This window comes from Pezoporus wallicus, unplaced genomic scaffold (assembly GCF_028554395.1).
Source record: "Pezoporus wallicus isolate ANWC-B61680 ecotype Strahan unplaced genomic scaffold, APGP_CSIRO_Pwel_v1 contig_8166, whole genome shotgun sequence".
NCBI lineage: Eukaryota > Metazoa > Chordata > Aves > Psittaciformes > Psittacidae > Pezoporus > Pezoporus wallicus.
Window position 1 is genome coordinate 674,132 of NW_026638114.1, and position 20,485 is coordinate 694,616.

General features: G+C 46.4%; 1 protein-coding gene and 1 long non-coding RNA gene across 3 annotated transcripts; one reads left to right on the top strand and one right to left on the bottom strand.

Moving 5' to 3' along the window:
- Nucleotides 1-1,307: 1,307 nt before the first annotated feature.
- LOC130599165 (uncharacterized) lies at nucleotides 1,308-5,459 on the bottom strand. The gene is made up of 3 exons (XR_008972175.1): nucleotides 5,368-5,459; nucleotides 3,770-3,957; nucleotides 1,308-1,388 (listed from the first exon to the last, which is right to left on the bottom strand). It is a non-coding gene; the product is annotated as an uncharacterized LOC130599165 (long non-coding RNA).
- A 111-nt stretch (nucleotides 5,460-5,570) lies between these two features.
- LOC130599158 (uncharacterized) lies at nucleotides 5,571-8,366 on the top strand. 2 transcript variants are annotated; one of them, XM_057409401.1, is made up of 4 exons: nucleotides 5,571-5,629; nucleotides 6,140-6,266; nucleotides 6,718-7,161; nucleotides 7,944-8,366. In XM_057409401.1, the coding sequence occupies exons 2-4, from the start codon at nucleotides 6,255-6,257 to the stop codon at nucleotides 8,265-8,267; spliced, it is 780 nt and encodes a 259-aa protein (XP_057265384.1). In that variant the 5' UTR covers nucleotides 5,571-5,629; nucleotides 6,140-6,254; the 3' UTR covers nucleotides 8,268-8,366. The 2 variants fall into 2 exon arrangements, with proteins under 2 accessions (XP_057265384.1, XP_057265385.1); XM_057409402.1 differs by having other exon boundaries at nucleotides 6,718-7,011.
- The last annotated feature ends 12,119 nt before the right edge of the window (nucleotides 8,367-20,485 follow it).

Here is a 20,485-nt window from a genome sequence, read left to right on the forward strand (position 1 = left end):
TCCTTGCTCCAAGGATATACAAGGGACAATATCTGCTTGGATTTTGTCTGGAACAGAAACTGCATTTTTAATTCCTTTTCAGGGCTGGGTCTCACTCAGTATGGTTTGGGGGCTGCAGAGCTGCATAGCATCATCTATCCACAGGTATGTTCTCCTAAGCAGTAGGTACTGTATCTGGGTCTGTCTATGTAACGTTTGTCTTAGGATCAGGATTTTAATCAAACATCCCAATCATCTCCACTTAGGGCAGTTTGGGCTGTGCCATGGAGTGGTGCTGCAGCACAGGAACTGGGTGGCTTTAGGAGGATGCCAGACCAGATAATGTGCTCCAGCTCACCTAAACACATGGGTCACTAATGATCACCCAGTACCCAGACCAATCCCTGCTGAAAATATCTAGTACAGACACCCACTTCTTAGACCTGCTTGCTAAAGCTAATGTAGATGTAGATGCTAACTGTGCTCTGCCTAGAAACTCTCCTGCAGCCATAATCAGCCCTCAGCTCGTGGGGATCCACTTTACCTTTCTACAGCAATGCTATTCGTGTCAATACCAAACAAGAAGAGACATTTATCGTTTTAGGGGCTTTCCACCATTTATCTTCCCATCCCCTCTTTCCTCCCCACAGGTGTACACTTGATACACACACTTTTCTCCAGGGAAAGAACTCACTTTTGTGGCGGATGGGAATGCTGACCCACTTGCCTTCTGCTGCAAGCATCCATCACACCCAGCCTCTGTGTCCCCTGGAGCCTTAATTTTCCTCTTGACAGCAGAGACAAATGACTCCCCCCGGGCTGTTTGCTCATGTCTACTCAGGGTTTCCGTGATGTTTCTTGAAGATGACCTGTTTTTGAAGCACACACAGCGAGTTTTCCTTCCACTGCCACCTACCAGTGTGAAGGCAGAGAGAGATTTGTCTTAAGCAAATGTTATGGTGCCAATCCCCACCATATCCTCCCTCTCTGCTTCCTGCTTTAGGCTTCTTCTGCTTCCTAGATGTCGTTTCTAATATCCCCCATTTTCCCACACACTGGGAACATTTGCTGTGAAGACAGGACATAGTAATCACCAACTTCACCAATAGCTGGGCAGTTCATCTCCTTCACATTAGCGCTTTTAGGGCTTTAATGTACTTTAGGATTCTTATTTTCTGTTTCCTTACTGATAAGATATTTCTGGAAACAACAGCACATTCATATCTGCCTCAAAGGCAATTTCTTTCCCAGTAATGTCACCTAGAAGCAGATTAAATCAGTGGCCACCCACTTCCCAGCCCTCTGCCTGCTTGCAGGTAGTTTATTCTCTGCAAAGCAGTGCCTTGAAATCAGTTCTCTCCAGCCACATCAATGAACCTGAACTCCATGTGCTCCAGCTCGCTGCAGACCTGGGAAGGCAGGGAAACAACGCAGGGAAACAGGAGGTGGTTTGTTATTGAAGTCTGCATGATGAGGCATGCAGGGAAATAGGGACGAAGAAACTTAAATTCCTCAGTGTTCTACTTTTGGAGAGCCTGCCTTTGCAATGTGGCTTTTTAATGTCATCCTTGGCAAAATGTCCTTCCCTTTATTTCCCTCCTCCCAGAAAACACTAAGCCACCCTGCAGTATCATATGCAGAGTTAGCCTGCCTTGGCACTGGGAAATACCCAACACCCTGATTTGTAAGGAATGCTGCCAGCCCTGGCTATGATTAAATCCCCATAAATATAAAGGCACTCTGGCCAGATTCGTCCTGGTGTTGAAAGAGAGAAGAATGTGGCTGTCACTTTCCAGATGCCCTTGGCACAAGGGTTTTCCAATCATCCAGGACATCCTGAATATGGGAAGCAGTGCTGGACCACCTGCATGCTGGCTGTGCTCAGCAGCCGGCACATTCCTCCAAGTACCAGCACTTCCAAACACAGCAGAACAGCCCTGAGGTTACACAGAGCCTGTCTGATCCCACCTCAGTGGCCCCAGGGCTCCAAATGCTGCCATGGGACTTTCTTCTACACCGGAACAAGCTCCTTGTTCACATGAAAACCATGCAACCCAGGCACACCACCATACAACAGCCCCCCTTGGCTATTGAATGCAATAATCACATCCTGAGTTACTGTGCAAAGGGAAAAGGGCTCTCTTAAACCCACTGCTTTGTCCTTTTACCATTTGTGTATGGGGCTGCTTAATATATATTGACTAATTTAAACAACCCACATGCCATAACATGCCCCCAGACATTTAGTTGAGCATCCCCAGATTTGTTTTGCGTGTTTATCCTTACGTTCATTAGGAACATGAACGTTCTTTGCCTTCACCCTGTGCCTCTCAGCGTTATTTTATAGAAATTCCCATTTCCTGCCCTGAAAGAAGCCCTGATGATAATGAGAGGCTTGAAGCTTTTCAAACAACCAAAAACCCCACAATTTGAGTCAATTCTGCATTTTGTTCTTAATCAAAACTAGTTGTGTGCATTTGCATCAACAATGAGCTCAGCACACAATGCTCCATATGGGCTTGGCTGCTGGCATTCACTGAAAGGCAGGAGCCACTGAAAAAGCTCCCTGGTTCTCAAAGATTTAGGGATGACCTTGCAGAAGTGTCATTTGTCACTGCCTTGTCCAGGATCGCTGGAAGAATCCCTGCAAACATGCTATGGAATCGCAGAGCCCAATTCTCACATCGCCAAAGCAGCGCGGCAGCACTTACCTACAGGGAAACAGTGGGAAATATCAAACTGGAAGTTTTCAGTGGGAAATGTCAAACTGGAAGCTTTCAGTGGAGCCCCAAACTATTTTATTCATGATGCTTTATCTGGATATTGGTCTTCCACTTCAGCTGTTACTCATTTTTTAGGCCCACTATTTCAACTCGGTTTATACCGAGCCTACCATAAATATGAATACAAACAAGCTACGGTCCATTAACCTGGACACCTATTTGCCATTCTAAAGTGCCTAAACCACTTGGAAACAGCCCAAAAACTTTTACTGCTCCCCAGTTCTGACCTGATCTTCCAGAACTCCCTTCTTACTAATTCCAGTCAAGTTACACCCAGGAGGGGGTGTCCACGTACGTGCAGGTTTAGGACCAGGTCCCCGTTTCTGAGCACATTAATAGCACCCAGAAGGGCCGTGGTGCTCAGGCTTTGCAGGTCTGTTCTGCAGAGCATGAACAATCAGGAGAAGTGGGGATGGTGACTTGCACAGGCATCCCTGGACGTGCTGTCGTGAGTGGCTGGACGAGTTCTGCCCGGAAAGGATTTATTTCCACTTATTCTGGTCTTGCGGCTGTGAGAGGCTTGCAAAACCTTTCACCTTCTTTCCCTGGAGTCGTGTATATTTTATGAGAAATCTAAGAATTACCTCTTATTAAAATGGGGATAGTGTAATTACCAATAAAAAGCAGATGTTATGGCATGACTAACGCTTGAAAACGTGTATGTAGCAAGCGCAACATACCAGCACATCCAGGCTTTTCAGTAAGATAATAAAAGTTGTCTTTGTTGAAGCTAACTGGCCAAGTCGCAGGGAAATCATGATGGAAAACACTAAAAGGCTCCATGAAAGGGCAGCTCTGCTCCCACCGATCTCAGCAGCAAAATGTAAGTCCAGAAGGTTGAAATGGAAGCTCCCCATCGCCTTGCTCACATCAGGTGTCTGGATAGGTGTGCTGCTAAAGGACCCGGACTCACCATGCTGAGAGCATCTTTCCCCCATAAGCCATAATGAGCTGTAATTAGTGAACTCCCTGACACCACCAGCACCTCTTGGGGGTCCTCAACCCACCTGCAGCAGTCAAGATCATTCCCTTGGATCAGTCCCAAGCATTTTGGCAAGGATCCGGAGCAATCCGCGTAGGCTGACTTTGGAAACAGGAATGCAAACATGCAAATGGAGTTGTTCAGCAAATCTGCTCAAGCAGTCCTGGGGTTCACAAACTTCTTCTGAGCTCGGAAATTCCCTTCCCTTCCTTCCTGGAAAATTACATTTATTGCCTTTTTTTTTTTGCCATAAATGTAACTTTAAAGACACACTTAGTTTGTAAAGGAGCATTCACAGAATGGTTTGGGTTGGAAGGGACCTTAAAGCTCATCTGGTTCCAGCCCCTGCCATGGGCAGGGACCCCTTCCACTAGAGCAGCTTGCTCCAAGCCCCTGTGTCCAACCTGGCCTTGAACACTGCCAGGGATGGGGCAGCCACAGCTTCTCTGGGCACCCTGTGCCAGCGCCTCAGCACCCTCACAGTAAGGAATTTCTTCCTTATATCTAACCTAAATCTCCACTGTTTAAGTTTGAACCCATTATCCCTTGTCTGTATATGACGTAAATGTAATATTTCAATTTAAAGCAAAAGAAAGTATCCAAATCCTTAACCTATTCTTGGCCCTGCAGGAATGTCAGCTCACTGGAGAAACCTCCTGCCATGTGCTGGGCTTTGCTGCAGGCTGGAGGGGTTTCTTACTTTGGTTTGTACCAGTATTACCTCTGTCATTCTGTGAAATGAAACTAAGACATATGCATAAGCAGCCTTGACAGCAATTAGTTCTGGCAGGATCTTTGTGGTGATGAATTTCAATGAAGCTGAGGTTTTGGGTGCCTGAACACTTCATTAGCTGCTGGTATATCACACTGATGCAGTTGAGAAATCACATTATAATAAACCACTTTTTACTGCAGGCAGCAACCGGGATTATAAATAGGATGAATAATAATATAGTCCATTCAAAATCATTCCCGTGCTTCAGAGCCCTGGAATTTCAGTAAATAGATCAAATGCTATGTGGGAATGAATCTTATGCTGAATTTCTCTATTAGCTGGGTATTTATGAGCGTTTTTAATGTATTGTCAGAGGAGCTGCTCCGCTCTATTACACTTGCCAGTTAAACACTGAAATAGATACATGGTGATGCAGTAATAAGAAAATCATCTGTCATTTAGCAAACAATATTTGAAGCCTGAACGGAGGGAAATAGATGATAACTATTCCAATGTGAAAGCCCAGGAAGTATTTGCTTCTATACATTTACAGGATATATTCTTTTTATTTAAAGTATGGAAACAGTTTGAAAATGCCTTAAAAAGCACAGCAGAGGCATTCCTGAGATTTCCTCTATGCTTATAAACCAGAGGGAGATGCATTATAATGCCATGGTGAAATGATATTTTTGCTTATCACTGTCTTTGCAGCGATTAGTATGAAAATAGACAAAAAATGAACTCATTTGATGCTATTTCTGTTGAAATTTATTCTTTTGAATGTGTGTCACTTTGGCTGCTGATTGCTTGGTTGGGAGTCCATCAAACAGGGTCTCCTGTTCCAGTGAAGGACAAGGTGGAGGAAAGAGAAGGTTGGTTTGTTAGGGCTTATCTCCGTAGTTCGGTACCTCACTGGCAGGAATAAAGGGAACTGATGCTTCTTTAGAAGGAAGCCAGGCCACTTGTGAGCATCCCAGTAAACCCAGGATGCCCATAAGACTGTACTGGGGAGGAGGAAGGGGATGGCTCTGCCAGCAGCAAGTTGGGGGTGGGTGGGGTGTCCCCCCCTTCTGATGCTGCCCTGGAACCCCATCACCAAGGCAACCAGGCTGGCACAGAACGATGCTCCCCCCACAGGCTTTCCCTTCCTGGCTGCTTCTTGGGCACTTGGTAACTATAAAACCATCCTTTTCTCACTATGTAAAACAGATGGGTTGTGGTTATGATAACCAAGGTGTAGATTCAGGCCTGCTTGAATGAGATATTGGTTGGACATCCTTAAAATGCAAAATCCCTCAGAGACAGGTCTTTGATTAGAAAAAAGGCAGAAGAAAGTCAGCGGGGATGGGGAATTAACAGCACCAGAGTAGCAAACAGCCATGAGGCAGACGATTTTTATAGTGAAAAACTATTTGTGTGTATCTATAACAGAAATATGACCTTTTTTTTTCAATGAAACAGTGTCTTATACTAGTGGTGATCTGATATCTCAAATAAAGACAGAGATAAAACTGGAGCTGAACGGAAACATCAAGCCCAGATTCTTTCAAAGACTTGAATTACGTGTGCCAGTTTTGCTGTGTGGAAAGCTCAAAAAGAAAATACCTCAAGAAGAAGAGGATTCTACAGATTTATTTCTTTTCAGGCTCTACCCAAACGTTAATGTTCTTCCATTTCCAGAATGGCCACGAGCCCTGCTGATGCACCAAGAATCTCAGGAGGCCGTAAATCACCCTAAATAGCCCAAGCCTGTGGGAGTCCCATTTCTTTGCTCTGGAATCTGCCAAGGCAGCTCATGAAATCAGATGTAAGTTTAACCTCAAAGCAGTGCCTCTGTGGGCCATGGTTTCATACAGTGCCAAACAGTAGCCTGTCAAAAACAAGGTAGCAGGACGTGGAGACTGGGGTTTAATTTCCGAAGCCTGGTTATTGCTGTTAAACGTGAAATCTCATGCTTTCCCTGTGTGAGCTAGTAAAGACTGCTTGAGAGTATAGGAACTAACTTGGTATTTAAATTTAATCGAAAACCTCACATGAGAAACAACTTGAAGATTCAAAAAGGAAGAGCTGGAAGATAATGTAAAATCCTTACAATCCTCCATCTTCTCATTGGCCTCATCATCTCTTAGCAGTGGCCGATGTGCCATGCCCTGGGTGGAGAGCAGAACAGGTTAATATTGGTGATTGATTTTGCTATTGGCTCTTGTCCATTAATAGCATAATTTTATCATATTTGACCAATTACTGATTTCTTCCAGGAGCTTCCTGGAGATCTGGAGACAGGGAATGAAACCACTTCCCCACCATCCAGCCCAGGAGTCTGGGAGCATGTCCTGCTCACCAGGGACAGCCCCGAAGACCTGCATACCAAACTGCTCCTTTGCAACGACCACTCATTCCCAGATTACCTGGTGTTTGCTCTTTCATACCTGCCCTACTACAGAACATCTCACCTCTTAACCAGCCCATCTTTCCTCCCTGAATCGCTCGTCAGCACAGAACCAGAAGAAGGCTTCGATGAAGGCAAGGCTGACATTAAGCAGGATGAGAAAGTCAGTTATCCAGCTGTCTCCACAGGGTATTTTCCATATTACAGAATGCATGAAGAGCTTCTTGGTCAACCACTCACACATGGATTAAATACAGAGGAAAAAAGGCCTGATAACGATGGGAAAGATGAAAACAAAGGAGATGCTGAGTCAGTAAGTCCAAGGGCAGTTGCTAAAGTGCTCCCTGAGATTGCACAGTCAGGGACTGGGAGCACTGACCCCACCAACCTCAATACCTCCTGCTTGCCCTGGGGCTTTGCAGTAGCTGAATCAGACATAGAGATGTGCTATGTGTTGCCATTTCATGTTCTTTTAGTGGAGGGCATGCACAAAGAAACGCAGGATTTGTGCAAGCAGTGACTTTGCATGAACACATTTCTTGCAGGGCAGGAGCAGACAGAACCAAGGGGAAAAAGCTCCAAATAAAATAAGCCAAAGGCAAGAGTGAGAGCCCTTGCAGCTCCCTTTAGATATGTGTGGTGGGATGTCCCTGCTGTCTGAGGGAGGCACCTTGGTTCCCTCTATCATGGGAGCTTGTTTCGAAGTCTACGTGGTTAAATTTGGTTAAATACCTGCAAATTAGGTATGTATTTAATGTTTCTGAAAGGGTAGGAAGGGGGGAAGAGAGGTGGGAACATCTCACACCACATGGTTTCCCAAAATTAGGCCCTTAGGAGCAAAACAATGAATTGTGCTCTGAGAACATCATGCAGGAGCAGAGCTACCTGCAAGGAAGAGATACCTGAGGCAAGGCCCCTGTCCCTTGAAACAGCCCTGTGGACCCTGGAGTCTCACTCTGTTGGTTGTGGATGACCTGTCCCATTGCTGCGGGTGACTGCTGTGTCCCCAAAGGCAGCGTGGTTCCCAATGTGGCCTCAACTGCTTTTTCATGCACTCGAGACCTTAGTTCTTGGCCCTGTACATGTGTTTTTCAGACTGTCCCACGGAGTTTGGAGCTGGACAAGAGGGCATGCTCTCCTATGAGCGATGAAGAGCCACCAGCCCAGCCTCTCCTAAGAGACAGCATCACTGCACACTGCCTGTCCACCAGCTACTTCCCCAGCGGGCTGCCAGCTCTGAACCGGCTCTTTCCTTCCAGTGGGTACTTCCCTTACTACCGGACAGAGGGAGAGCTCTGCACTGACCCAGTTCTAGAGGGCAGGTTCTTCATCGGGATGGAAGCGCTGAAGAACAAAGAGGCAGGACAAGGGGGAGAAATAGGTATTTGGAGTCTCAGCTCCCGCTGCTTGGTGTGCTAAGAACAAAGCAGGGGGGTTTGTCTTTGTCAGTGAAAGACTGAGTCAACGCAGGCGTGAACAAGCTCTCGAAACCTACAACAGCAAGAAAATCTGCATGAATGTGGACTTCTCAACAAGTGGTAATCCAGCCTGTGTAATGACAGCAGAAAGCAGCAAAGGGAATGACTCTATGGGGGAATCCAGATAAACTTGCTGTAGGAAACATCCAAAAGGAGGAGGGTGAGGAAGAGAACTGCATTTTTTCTGTGGTTAACCCCAAAGGCTAGATGCTCACTTGAGGGATGTGCAGCGATGGGGAATGGCCAATGGGAAAGGAAAAAAAAAGAGAGAGAATTATTTCAATCTAAGCTGCTTGGAGGAATTAAGCAGAGACATAATTTCCAGTAGGGATTGAGAAATACATTTCCTCTCCCATCCACTACAATCCTTCCATTGTATTAATGGCATCTGTTAGAGCTGGTTACTGCGTGCACAGGAGGAAAAAGCCATTTTCATCTCAATTCTTTGTCAGTAAAATTTTGTGGGCACATTTCCATTGTGTCTGTCTTCATTTCACTCGCACCGTCGGTAATGAAAATATGCTTGATTACTTTAATATGTGCAACTATGAGCTTCTATAAAACTTCAGTGTTGACCCTGGAAAACTGGGCAACAGCATCCAGGAACTACTTGGCTTTGGTGAGTCTCGACCCATTTACACCAGATGAGGATGTGACCAATATAAACAGGTCAGCTCGGTGTCTCCTTTGCTATTGTGAAATCTTGCAACACGTTCTTCTTACTGCCAACTCTGCCACCTCTGTGAGACACCACACAAGTTGATGAAAGACGGCTCTTTCCCATTCCTGCTCTGTGCGTAGATGCTTTCTGTTCAGAATGATGTGTTTATTCCAACCATTTAGTTAATCTTTGAGTGCTTCTGTAATGATTACACACAGCTTAAATGTACCAGCGCTACCTATTTTCTCTTAGCAATTGTAGAAGCAAAATGCATTGTATTTAGCTATTTCACATAGAATCATGGAATGAATCAGAGAATCCCAGCCTGGTTTGTGTTGGAAAGGACCTTAAAACTCATCCAGCTCCAACCCCTGCCACAGGCGGGGACACCTTCCACTAGAGCAGCTTGCTCCAAGCCCCTGTGTCCAACCTGGCCTTGAGCACTGCCAGGGATGGGGCAGCCACAGCTTCTCTGGGCATGACTTCTGCATCCCTGCATCCCCATGGGCACCTCAGTATCATTCTGCCACCTTCCCACTGAAAACCAAGATGCATCAGACTCTGGATGAACCAAGTCAGGCTGCATGAGAATAGCTTCCGGTTTTAAGCACAAAGAAGGCCTGCATCTTGGGTATGCTGAAAGAAAGCCATGCAAAACATAGTGAAATTATCCAGACTCAAGGGATCAGGCAGAGGAGGAAGGAATTTTTTCTGAAAAGTAGGTGTGATTTGTTCTGAGAATATTAAATTCAGCATTTCCATAAATTTGGCCTATTAAAATAGTTCAAACTACGTAGTATCACATCCACAAATCTGCCTTACTTCCACTAGATACAAATTAGCTGCTTTCTATTGCCTGTACTTGATAAGTTATAGGAACAGTGAACATCAGAAATCAAGGATTTGGGAGATGAGAACATTAGAAGCTTTACCCTTACGGATCAGAAAAGCCTAATTTTAATCAAAAGCTGGAAAATATCATATCATCCGTTGCCATCTGGAAATCAGAGCTGAACAAAACTCATGATTTTAATATGTTTTCCACACAGCCTTGCTCAGAGGTAAAAAGGAAAGGATGGAGGGCAGTGTTGGAAGCTTCTGTGTTTCTCTCGAAGGCTTATGCTCCTTTATTACTTTTCCACACAGTTAACATCCTGTACCCAGGCAGCAAATGGATCCAGCTTGCTACCCTAGAGAGGACATCATGTGCCTTTACCCCAAGAGAGGTCCTACTCATCTGTAAATAAACAGTGCAGTTCAGCTTTGTGTGCTGGTAATGGACTTCCTTTCATCTTTGTTTGAAAAATTCATCGTTATTGCTCTAAACCTTTAGTCCTTCCATCTGAGTGGTCCTCTGGAGTTTGAAAGGCAATCCGTAATTACTTTGATGCATGCTGTGGAGTCTTCATTGATCCCATTTAAGCTTTTAATCTCATGCATTCACAAACCTAATTCATAAACCAAACCAAACAAACCACAGCAAAATGTGCCCTTTAATAACAAAAGTGGTGATGACCATCACTGTCTTTGGGGATTTCTTATAACGCAGGTTCCTCTTTCTCAAGAGCTGATGTTAGATTTCATTTGGAAAAGGGGGGCAAGGACTTAGTCACAGCATTTGTTAATCTGTGTGCCCCTAGGGAAAAATGACTTCAAAGGTAGTAAAATGACTCAGACAGACAATGCAGGGCATGGAATTTGTCTGTGATATCAGGTACAAGAGGCCTTCTTCAGTAAAACACTTCAGGCTTTAAGATCTAGACCCAAAGCTTCCTAAAATCAATGAGAAAACTCCCACAGCCTCAGCAAGAGGGGGCTTGGGCCTCCAAATCTGCCCATTTGATGCAGAGCAGCAGGCTGCAATGTTCCCTTCATAAACCTGGACCCCATCAGATGCTGTTTTAGGGAGAAAATTAGCTCACCACCATTTAACTGTATCGGTGTGCATCCTTCCCCAAGGACCGTGGTCGGCTAAGCTCTCCTTCCTCTCCCAAATCCTGATTACGTCGACGTATATGACTTAATAACTTTACTTTGAACTCTGTTAGAAACGAAGCTTTTGGCAAGCAGCACTTATCAGAGAGGAGCAGAAGCCAGCATTAAACAAAGCAGCTTAAGCAGGTCCCTTCCCAGCAACGTGATAGGAGGACTGGAAGTGATTCATTTCTATGAAACAACTTGGCTTCCATTCAGGGCTGTATTTACAGTGAGTGATTAGAGAATGCCTTGAATATACCTGCAATACAAATACCAACACACACATCACCGGTGAGCCTGCTGACAGGGACCATTCAGCTCACCTGCTGAGAAAAACTCTGATCCAGGCTTCTTTGTTTTGCCAATGCAATTTAGGAACCACATCAGACAACAGGGACCGTGTTTTGCAGGAGAGGGACAGGTTGAATGTAGTGCCTAAGGGCTGTGCTGAATGCTGATCAACAGCAGGAATAAATGGGAATACAAAAGAATGGAGAAGTGGGATGCAAGTTCCAGTGATCCACACAGAAGTTGGTGCAACAGGAGGGGAAGCAGCTGTGCTCCCCATCACACTGGGACCCTCGAGCAGATTTGATGAGTCTATTGTGATACACAGATATATCTCTATATGTATATATATATATATATATATATATATCTATCTATCTTAATTCACACCAGAACTGAATGAAGGTAGATTTAGATTGGATATTAGGTAGAAGCTCTTCCCTGTGAGGGTGCTGAGGCGCTGGCACAGGGTGCCCAGAGAAGCTGTGGCTGCCCCATCCCTGGCAGTGTTCAAGGCCAGGTTGGACACAGGGGCTTGGAGCAAGCTGCTCTAGTGGAAGGGGTCCCTGCCCAATTGGAACTGGATGAGCTTTAAGGTTCCTTCCAACCCAAACCACTCTGGGATTCTGTGAACTGTGTGTGGAACCCAGGTGAAGTGTTTGCCTGCAGCGTTTCCCAAAACACAAAAAGCTGGTCTGGGATGAAGGCACAGGCTGGAGCTCTCCATAATCCTTTCTCAGTTAACGATACAGGTGGGAATGGGTGATGAAAAAGCAAATAGCCCACTGCCCTACCTAATCTCCTATAAATCTATCTGTCCCTATCCCAGTGCTACCAGTTCTCATTAACTCTATCCAGGCTGCTGGGGGCACTTTTGCCTTTCCCAGGAATGCAGGCTGATGGGATTTGCAGGTGTGGGTAACGCTAGCACCTGATCCAAGTTATGTAGTCTATATTTTGACTTCTGCAGCAACCATTAGAGTCTCCTGTGGAAAAATGCATGTGCTATGTATTTTAGTTGTCAGACTTTTATCAAGGCTGGTGTCCTTGGGCTAGTTTCTGCTACTGGGGAATATAAACAGAGAAAGGAATTCTCCAGGACAGCCTTACAGTGGGATCACCTGAGCTGTGGGACTCCTCCAAGTTAATGTTTGGAATACGTATACACTGTGCAAGGGGATGACTGTGTTTCTGCTTTCCTGAGCACCTCCCTCCTGTGCATGGTCTTCTTGTGCATCAGTTACTGCATGGGGCACTGCAAACTGTGTGGAGATTGCCTGCGGTCTGAGATGCAGCTGAGGCCCCTACTCCTATTGCAATTGGACCAAGGGGTAAGCACACTTTGTAGTGGTCGGTACTGAGAAAACTATCAAACACCAGCAGCTAAAATGGAAGTTCTTGCTGGATTAAGGTCTGAAGGTGACCGGTAATACATGCAATGCAAAGGGAATGTGGTGGAGAGTGAGGAGTTAATCCTGCCTGGCTGAACAGAGAGAGGGCTGTGAAAACAGACACCAACCTGGCTGGGAAGCAGGATCAGCTCCGAGGAGGCAGTGGCCTCTCTTTCCCACTCCAAAGCTCTGCAATGGCTGAGACATCAAACCCCCCAGTACAATATAAACGTGAACAATAGGGGTCTGACAGCTGCAGAGCGTTTGAACAACGCGTCGGATGGGAAAGTTTGTGAAGCCTTCCATATCCCACCGGAGCAGGGGAGCTGCAGCTCTTCCTGGTTTCTCTAACTCTGTTTTCCCTAGACAGCGCAGGGGTCGTCAGCATGAGTCCTGCCTGCAGAAGTGAAAGCAGAGGGTAAAGCAGAGAGAATCACCGCAGCGATGCTGAGACAGCAGCCATGGTGCCACTTGCTTAAACCAGAGGTTGTGCCCAGGTCCTCCCCTGTCCCACCACATCCTCCTGGGGACCTGATGCACACCCAGAGCCATTGAGCTTAGGATTTGCTCCCTAAATAAATCTCTTCTTGCAGCAGTGTGCTCACTGCTTCCTTTGAGGACATCATTTACTTACAGCATCCACACAAGCGTGTGCGCTAGGTCAAGGTGACGGCGTCTCGCTCCAAGCAGCTGCCCTGTTAGCACCTGATGCTGGATCATAATAATGATTAATGAATCTTAATCTTCCTGTCACAATTCCCTTTCATTAATATTTATATCTGGCAGATGTACCCCCAAGGGGGAACTTGAATTGTGCTGTATTAATCTGCTATGTACAGCTGGTATTTTCTGTAGCAACTTTGAGGACATTCTTCTAAACAGATTATTATGTGCAAGCTTAGTTTCAACCCATTGCTAACGCTGTCACGTGTCAGCCCAGAGAAGAACATTTATTTTAGGCCCCCTCATCTGATGAAGTAAAAGAAACCCCTTAAATACGAGCATTTTCAGGATGTGAAAGAATGATTCCACACTTACATAACTGGCATTAACACAGAGGTCAGGCTCAGCCATAGATACGCCATTGAGCCTCCTAATTACAACAGGGTGTAATTGAAGGTGTCTTTAGCAGGCAGGGACTTTAAACATGTGCATTTTCCAGTCAGATGTATGCGTTCAGCTGCTAAAATGAAGTCTTGTGCAGCCCTTTTGGAAGAATAAACGTTCAATTAAATGATGTAGTTGAGTCCTTATAATTGGGCTGAAGCCTGTTTATAACTAATTCATAATAGAGCATCATTAGCCAAATGATTAATTGGCAATTGCTCTATGAAAACAAATTAATCACTGTGCTTCCCAAGCCATGATCCTCTCTCTACACCATGCAAACCATTTGGCTGTGGTCTGTGATTTATTTCTAGTTATCCATCTAAACCCTGGCTATTAAAGTTGAGGGAATCTCCTGACAGCTCTCAGCAACGCGCTGCCAGCTGCAGCAATAGGCAGCATGAAGCACGTTTCCCACTCTTTTAGTACCTTATTCCCCTCTCCAGACGTGCCTGAACCTTGCATAAGATTTCTTTGTGCTTTCACTTGAAAGTGGGAGCATGAATCTCATGATTACATTCATGTAGAGACTAAGAAAACCAGCAAAGAAAGACTCCTCAGCCTGCAAAGACTTCAACCTTAGAGTCGGGCTTTCCAAAGTAAGTTGTTAAACCATGCGGACAGAGAAAGCACAAACAGGTTGTACGTGGAATTGTGAGTTTTCTTCAGGAATCGATGGAAATGTCTGGGAAAATGTGGCTAACCACATCCAGCCGGGGAAACAGTGAGAAGGACACGTAAGTGCACCCACCGGCAGGGTCTGCAGCAGCCAGCAGTGAGCCTGCTGTGGACAGTAATGGGCAACCAGAACAGCCTCAAAATAGATTACAAATGCATCTTCAAGTGGCCATCAAACACCTTCCTCTCTGCTTGTTCTTCAAAAGAGAAAGAAACCCAGGAATGCTTTAAGGAAAAGAGGCTGGCAGAAAGGGGAGGTGAGCTCTTGGGGAAGCATGCTGGTCATCTGCAGAAGAAAAGGGCCATGGAGCAGCAGCAGGTCCTGAAGGCCACCAAAACTGAGGGTCATTGAATGTCCTGAGAAAAGATTGCAAAGACAGAGAAAAAAGATGACAGATAGGGCGCTAAATCACCCCTAGGAGATGGCCAGCGCAGGGGGATCTCAGAACCGAAGTCCAATGGAGATGTATCCCATCAGGGCTTGGAAAGCACAGTGCTGATTTCAGATACACAGCTGACATTAACCATGAAGCACAGCTGGCAAATCACTGCTGTTTGACGGGTGATTTCCTAAATAGCCCACAATTCACCCAAATCAGATCTACCTGAAGCCCCTTGACAATGACTCAGATTTCTAGCATCAATTTATTCCAGCTTTTATGAAAACATCAAGCAAAGCCGATTGTTGTAGCAGCCAGAAATTGGGTTTAAAGCTCCTCTCTCTGGGTGGTGATGCTGTGATGGCACTTCACCAGGTTATTTTATTAAAAAGGAAACTGATACTATGAGGTGACAAAGAAGACTTCAGCTTCTTCATGCTCTAGGTATGATTCATAGCAGCTTTAGTGTTTTAACAGAGTAAGTAGCCTCAGTGATGTGCTAGAAATAAGGGTCGAGCCTGTTTTTCAGCTTGGGTACCCCAGGGACCCCATGCTGATTGCCAGATTGTTTCCTGGATGAGAGCGTGACTCGGCCATCAAACGTGTTTTTACTCTTTGTGTTCAGTTTTATGTACCCAAAGCTGCTCCTAATGGGGTGCAGATGTTTCTCAGAGTGAGTTATCACAGAAAAAGGACAGGAGAAGGAACTACTGAAAACTGAAGGCGCAAAAAGGAAATCACGGCACTCGAATCACCAGCAAGGAAATAGTTGGGTAGGAAAACACAAGTGGCTCTTTTTCTTCTCTTCCAGCAATCACTGCTGCTGTCTCCCGGGGATAGAAAGGACAGAGACGTGGATGATGCTTCTTATGGACCATCGAAGAACTCTAAAGTTTAATAAAACACATACAAGGAAAAGGAAAGGAGACAAGACAGGCAAGAAGCTCAGCTGCAGGTCTTTGCTGGGGAGCAGCAGCTCGGGTGGCTCAATCTTAGCCCAACGTGTGTGTACTAATGACACTAATGCTGCTAATTACACTAATTGCAGTAACCGTGAGACTTCGGGGCTGCAGCTATTTCCCTCCAGGCTCTCCAGGACCTTTGCTGTGGAGTAGCTCTGCTGATGGAGCCGGGATACCTGAGGAGTGACAGGATGAAGTCAAAGCGCATTCAGACAAGGTACCTACAGGCTTGGGTGACATGGGCTATGGAAAACACAGCGCAGCAGCAGGCAGCTATGGGGTAATAAAACAAGCTGGAAGTTTCAGTTTGCAGTTCTGGGCTAGTTTTTTTGTATGATTTTTCTCTATTTTTCCACTCTATTTTCCAGCAGCAGTGGATGGGGTGGAACAATCTTGGGATAATTTGGGAACCTCTGATGTTTTCTATAAGTCCCTCACTGGGAGCACTTTTTCTTGTCTTCTCTGTCTTCTTGCAATCAAAATGCCTGTGGTTTGAGGGGCAGGGCTGGGTACCACATGCCCTGTCTGAGGGGGCTGAGGCTGGAAACAGGAGCCTCCTCCCTGCAGGATACTCCAAGCCTACCCTTGGGAGGATCCTGCTCATCCAGTGTCTATTCCTGCTCCCATCCTCATGCAGCAGCAGTAACCAAAACTCAGCCAGCTCTGGACTGACTCTTCTGACATTCCCCCTCCTGGTAAAGATATGCAGAAAGCCAGAGAAATGATGCTGGAACGATTATTCTTAAAACCCCCAAATAACCACAAATTAAAGCAGAAAACTGAGAAGGTGACAGTACTCTGTATGTGAAAACGTCACAGTCCCAATTCTAAGGGGCACTCGCCATCCTTGGCCCCTTCAGACCAGTCTATGGGGTTGTAGCAGGCAGGGCTGTGCTGAGCCTGACCTGGCATCCTGACTGTGGAATTCTTTACAAAGTATGGTCTGTCCCACTCGGTGGAGTCCCTGTTCCAGCGCTGGGTAACAGCACCCTCTGCAGCCACCCGGCACTGAAAGCTGGGAACAAACAGCCTCAGGAAAACGCTTTAATCCATCTTCCTCTATAAGTGAAGACCGTTGTCCTGCCCTCTCAGCTTACGAGCAAATTGCAGTTGTGAGATCAGCTTGATGGGACGTAAAGACCCTCGTCCCTGCTGGCAGATCCAGGCTGGGTCTTAACCACAGTGCTCCAGCGACTGGGACTGGAGTCAGAGCGTGGACCGGGATCAAGCTCAGCCTCTGGCGATGGGTACTTTAAAGATCCAGGAAAACTCTGATGTGTTTAATTTCTTGTGGGTAGCACCTGCTTCGAAACAAAGTGAGGAAAGAATTCCAGTGAATCACGAGAAGACAAAGTGTTGTTTTGCAGACTATAGGGGAATGTGCTACCTAAAAACCCTCAGATTTTCCCCTTGTGTTGCATTTGAACATTCAAATAATTTTATAAGATTAGGGCTGGAAAAACCTTTAGCTGCCTGGCTAAAAAGATATCTCTTAGCTGGACAACTGAAACTGGGAGAGGGGGATGCACTGAAGTCGGAAATGCTGACGGGGGAACAAAGCAGAGGGCTGTGAAGGGAGGATAATCACGGCAAGCGCTCCGAAAGCACCGCAAAAGGCATTTCCAGGCTGGGCAGTTTATCACGCCTCCTTTTGGTGGCACTGTCTGCCCAAACATCAAACCATCAGCTGTGGTTTCGGATGGAAATCCCGCCTTGGGGGCCTGGCTTCCTTCAGGTACCGAAATGCAGCTCTTGCTGCTGCGGGAAATCCGTTGCAGCAAATTGTTTCTGCTGCTCCCACAGGGGCTGATCGGTGCAATTGGGTGAATAGCACTGCAACAGTGATAAATACCCGCTGGGCAAGCGCTGCTCCAGGCTGGACCTGAATCCTTTGTGCCGCATTCTTCCTGCCTTACTGGCCTTGGAGGAGCCCCCAGAGGTGAGGCAGGATTTACACAGTCAGGTCATTGCCATGAAGAGGTTCACAAAGGGTGAATTCCCGGCTCAGGCACAACCACCAGGATTCCTCCAGCAGATCCAAGGCTCCGCTCCTCACCTTCCATTTTCCCCTCTGCCGATTTTCCACATCCAAGCCCCTCTCACTTGGTTTTCCCTTTCATTAGCAGCGATGCTGAAGGTCCTTCCAGCAAGGATGAAAACGAGTCCTTCCTATAGGCTCCACAGTGAATTAATAGAGCTTAAATAGGACATTGTGAGCAGGGAATCAGTGGGACTGAACAAGAACAAAGGACGCTGCTCCATTAACACAAATGAGAAACTGTCTCACTGTGCCTGTTTAATGAAATCACTGCCCACAATAAAGTGGTGTTTGCTTCTCTCATGTTAAGTTTTCCTGCAGCCTTCAAGCACTCTGATTAGTATTTGCAGCTTTGAAGATCTCAGTTTAAGTCTCTTGTTTGTCATTTTTCTCCCTGATGTTATTGACTGGAGATGTTTCCATGCAGATAGGAGCGTTCACCTTGTAGAATGAGCCTGCTTCTCCTCCTCTGATGAGGAGCTTCTACCCCAGCCCCCATGGCAAGTTAACAAATCCCTTGCCTTCAAAAGAGTGACAGAAAAAAGGGTGGAAGGATGCTTGGAAGGGTAAGCATGGAGGAAATTTTAGCTGAATACGATTATACACACACACAAAACCCCATTTAAATGACATTTTATGACTAAATGTTTTAATTACTCACAGCTACTGAGATCTTCAGGGCCATTTACAAAAGCCAAAGCCCAAATTGCCATTTATCCTTCTAACCAGTTAGATATGCAGCTTCCACAAGCTGAAAAGAATGGTTTGTTCTGATTTCCAGTTGCCAGGGGGGTTTGTGTGAGGAACTGTGCATTCGTGTGCTGCTGCTGCAGATGTGGCATTTGGCATATGCATATAAGCAGAAGGGGTTTCATCACATGAAGCTGGAGCTCAGACGGATCTCGTCTCACCTCTTGAATCTCTGTCTTAAGTCTGACTGGGCACAAAACCTGAAAGCCAAGAGTGGGAATTATTTTGCCTAAATATGGATTTCTGCAGTGGGGATGTGGACATCTGAGCTTGGGCTCCCACTGGATCACAATGCACATCTTGGATGCCTAAGGCTGCTGACATGGTCAGCTCAGGCAGACACCTGCAGAAGGGAAATGCAAAGTTCAAAGGGACAAACCCTATCCCAGATGTTTCCCAGGACATCCACAGCAGGCAAACACCTCTTAGTGCTGGACACCTCTTTCAAAGCTTTTTTTTCCATGTTCCTATTGGTTTTTCCCAACCTGGCTGAGGCCCAGATTTTTCCCATTCAGGAGTCTGAGGAAAATTACTTGGGTTTCTGCTTCAAACATTAACCATTGTCCAAGAAATGAAAACACAGAGAGCCTGGTGAACTTCCAAAGGCATTTTTACAAGGACTTTTGTCCATCAGGAGGTCACTCTCGGAGGGACAACATGGGATGGTTGTATTTGAAGTACTTTGAGGTTTAGAATGAGTTTGGGCAGCCTATGCAAGATCTCCCCTGCAGCTATTGGCAGGGCAACTACTTTGGGATGGATGTTGCAGACGCTTGGCTAATGGAGCATGAAGCTCCCTGAGCTGGCAACCTACCTGCAGCCTCCAGAGACATTCCTGTCTCTAACCTTGGAGAAAACCTCCTCCCTGCCCAACCACTCTTTCTCCTGCTCCTGTTCCCTCTGTGAGAGTGCGGAGGGTCTGACATGTCACAGGAATCAACATCTAGAGAGACTGGGCAGGTATTTCCCCCATGACCATCACATTGCTATCGCATGCAGCACAGCCTATGCCGTTAAACCCTGCTCTGGTTGAACATCAACCCGTCCCTTGCTCTCCTCTTTGGCAGCTCTTTCTCTTCTCTGCCTAGAATAAAACCAACCTAATGGTGGTGCTGGTGAAGGTGTCCCTTTGACCATGACATGTGGTGGGGCTGAGTGGAGCAGGAGGCTGCTGATGCTACAGGCAAAACTTGGGAACTTGCTCGTGCCTTTGAGCGCAGTGCTCCACTTAGGTTCATTAGCAGTACAACCACACGCTGCCCGCCCAGCGGCCTCTGCCAGGGAAAACTTCCTGCTCTTTCAGGGCCTTATCAATAGCTGCTGTGTGGAAAATGAACCCGGGGGATGGGAGCAGGGAGCACAAGTCACAGGTGGCTGTTTTCTCCTGACAGGAGGGAGGGAAATGCCTGATCTCCCATACTGTAGCCGCCTCTTGCAGCATCGCTCTGCTGTCAGCTTCAAGCATGTCCCTACGGAGCTGGCTCATCTCAGCCAAGCCTTGCCTGGATGGCTGTAGCTCACCAGGCTCCAGATGCTGCTCCTTCTCCTGCTCTCCAGACTATGGCAGAGGAAGACCTTGGTACACCACAGAAGGCTGCTCATGGCCCTTAAGCCAAGGTGTTGGATGGTGTTAGGAGGCTGCCCGTGGAACACTTGACTGGACTGATGGGTGGTGCTCAGCCAGGATGTGGTCTGAGGTGTTATGTTGGATGTAACTGGGAAAACACTTTGCTCCCTGTATGCTGAGGGCAGCCTGTCCCAGGAGATCTGCTCCAGCACTATGCAACTGCACCCACAGTGTCTTGCCTGCAGGACTGGAGATGTCATGCTCTCATGGGACTTGTCAGAGGGATTCCCTATATAGAAGCACAAGCAAATGGGTTATGAAAAGACCAGAGGATTCCCTTCACTGGCTAATTCTTCCCGG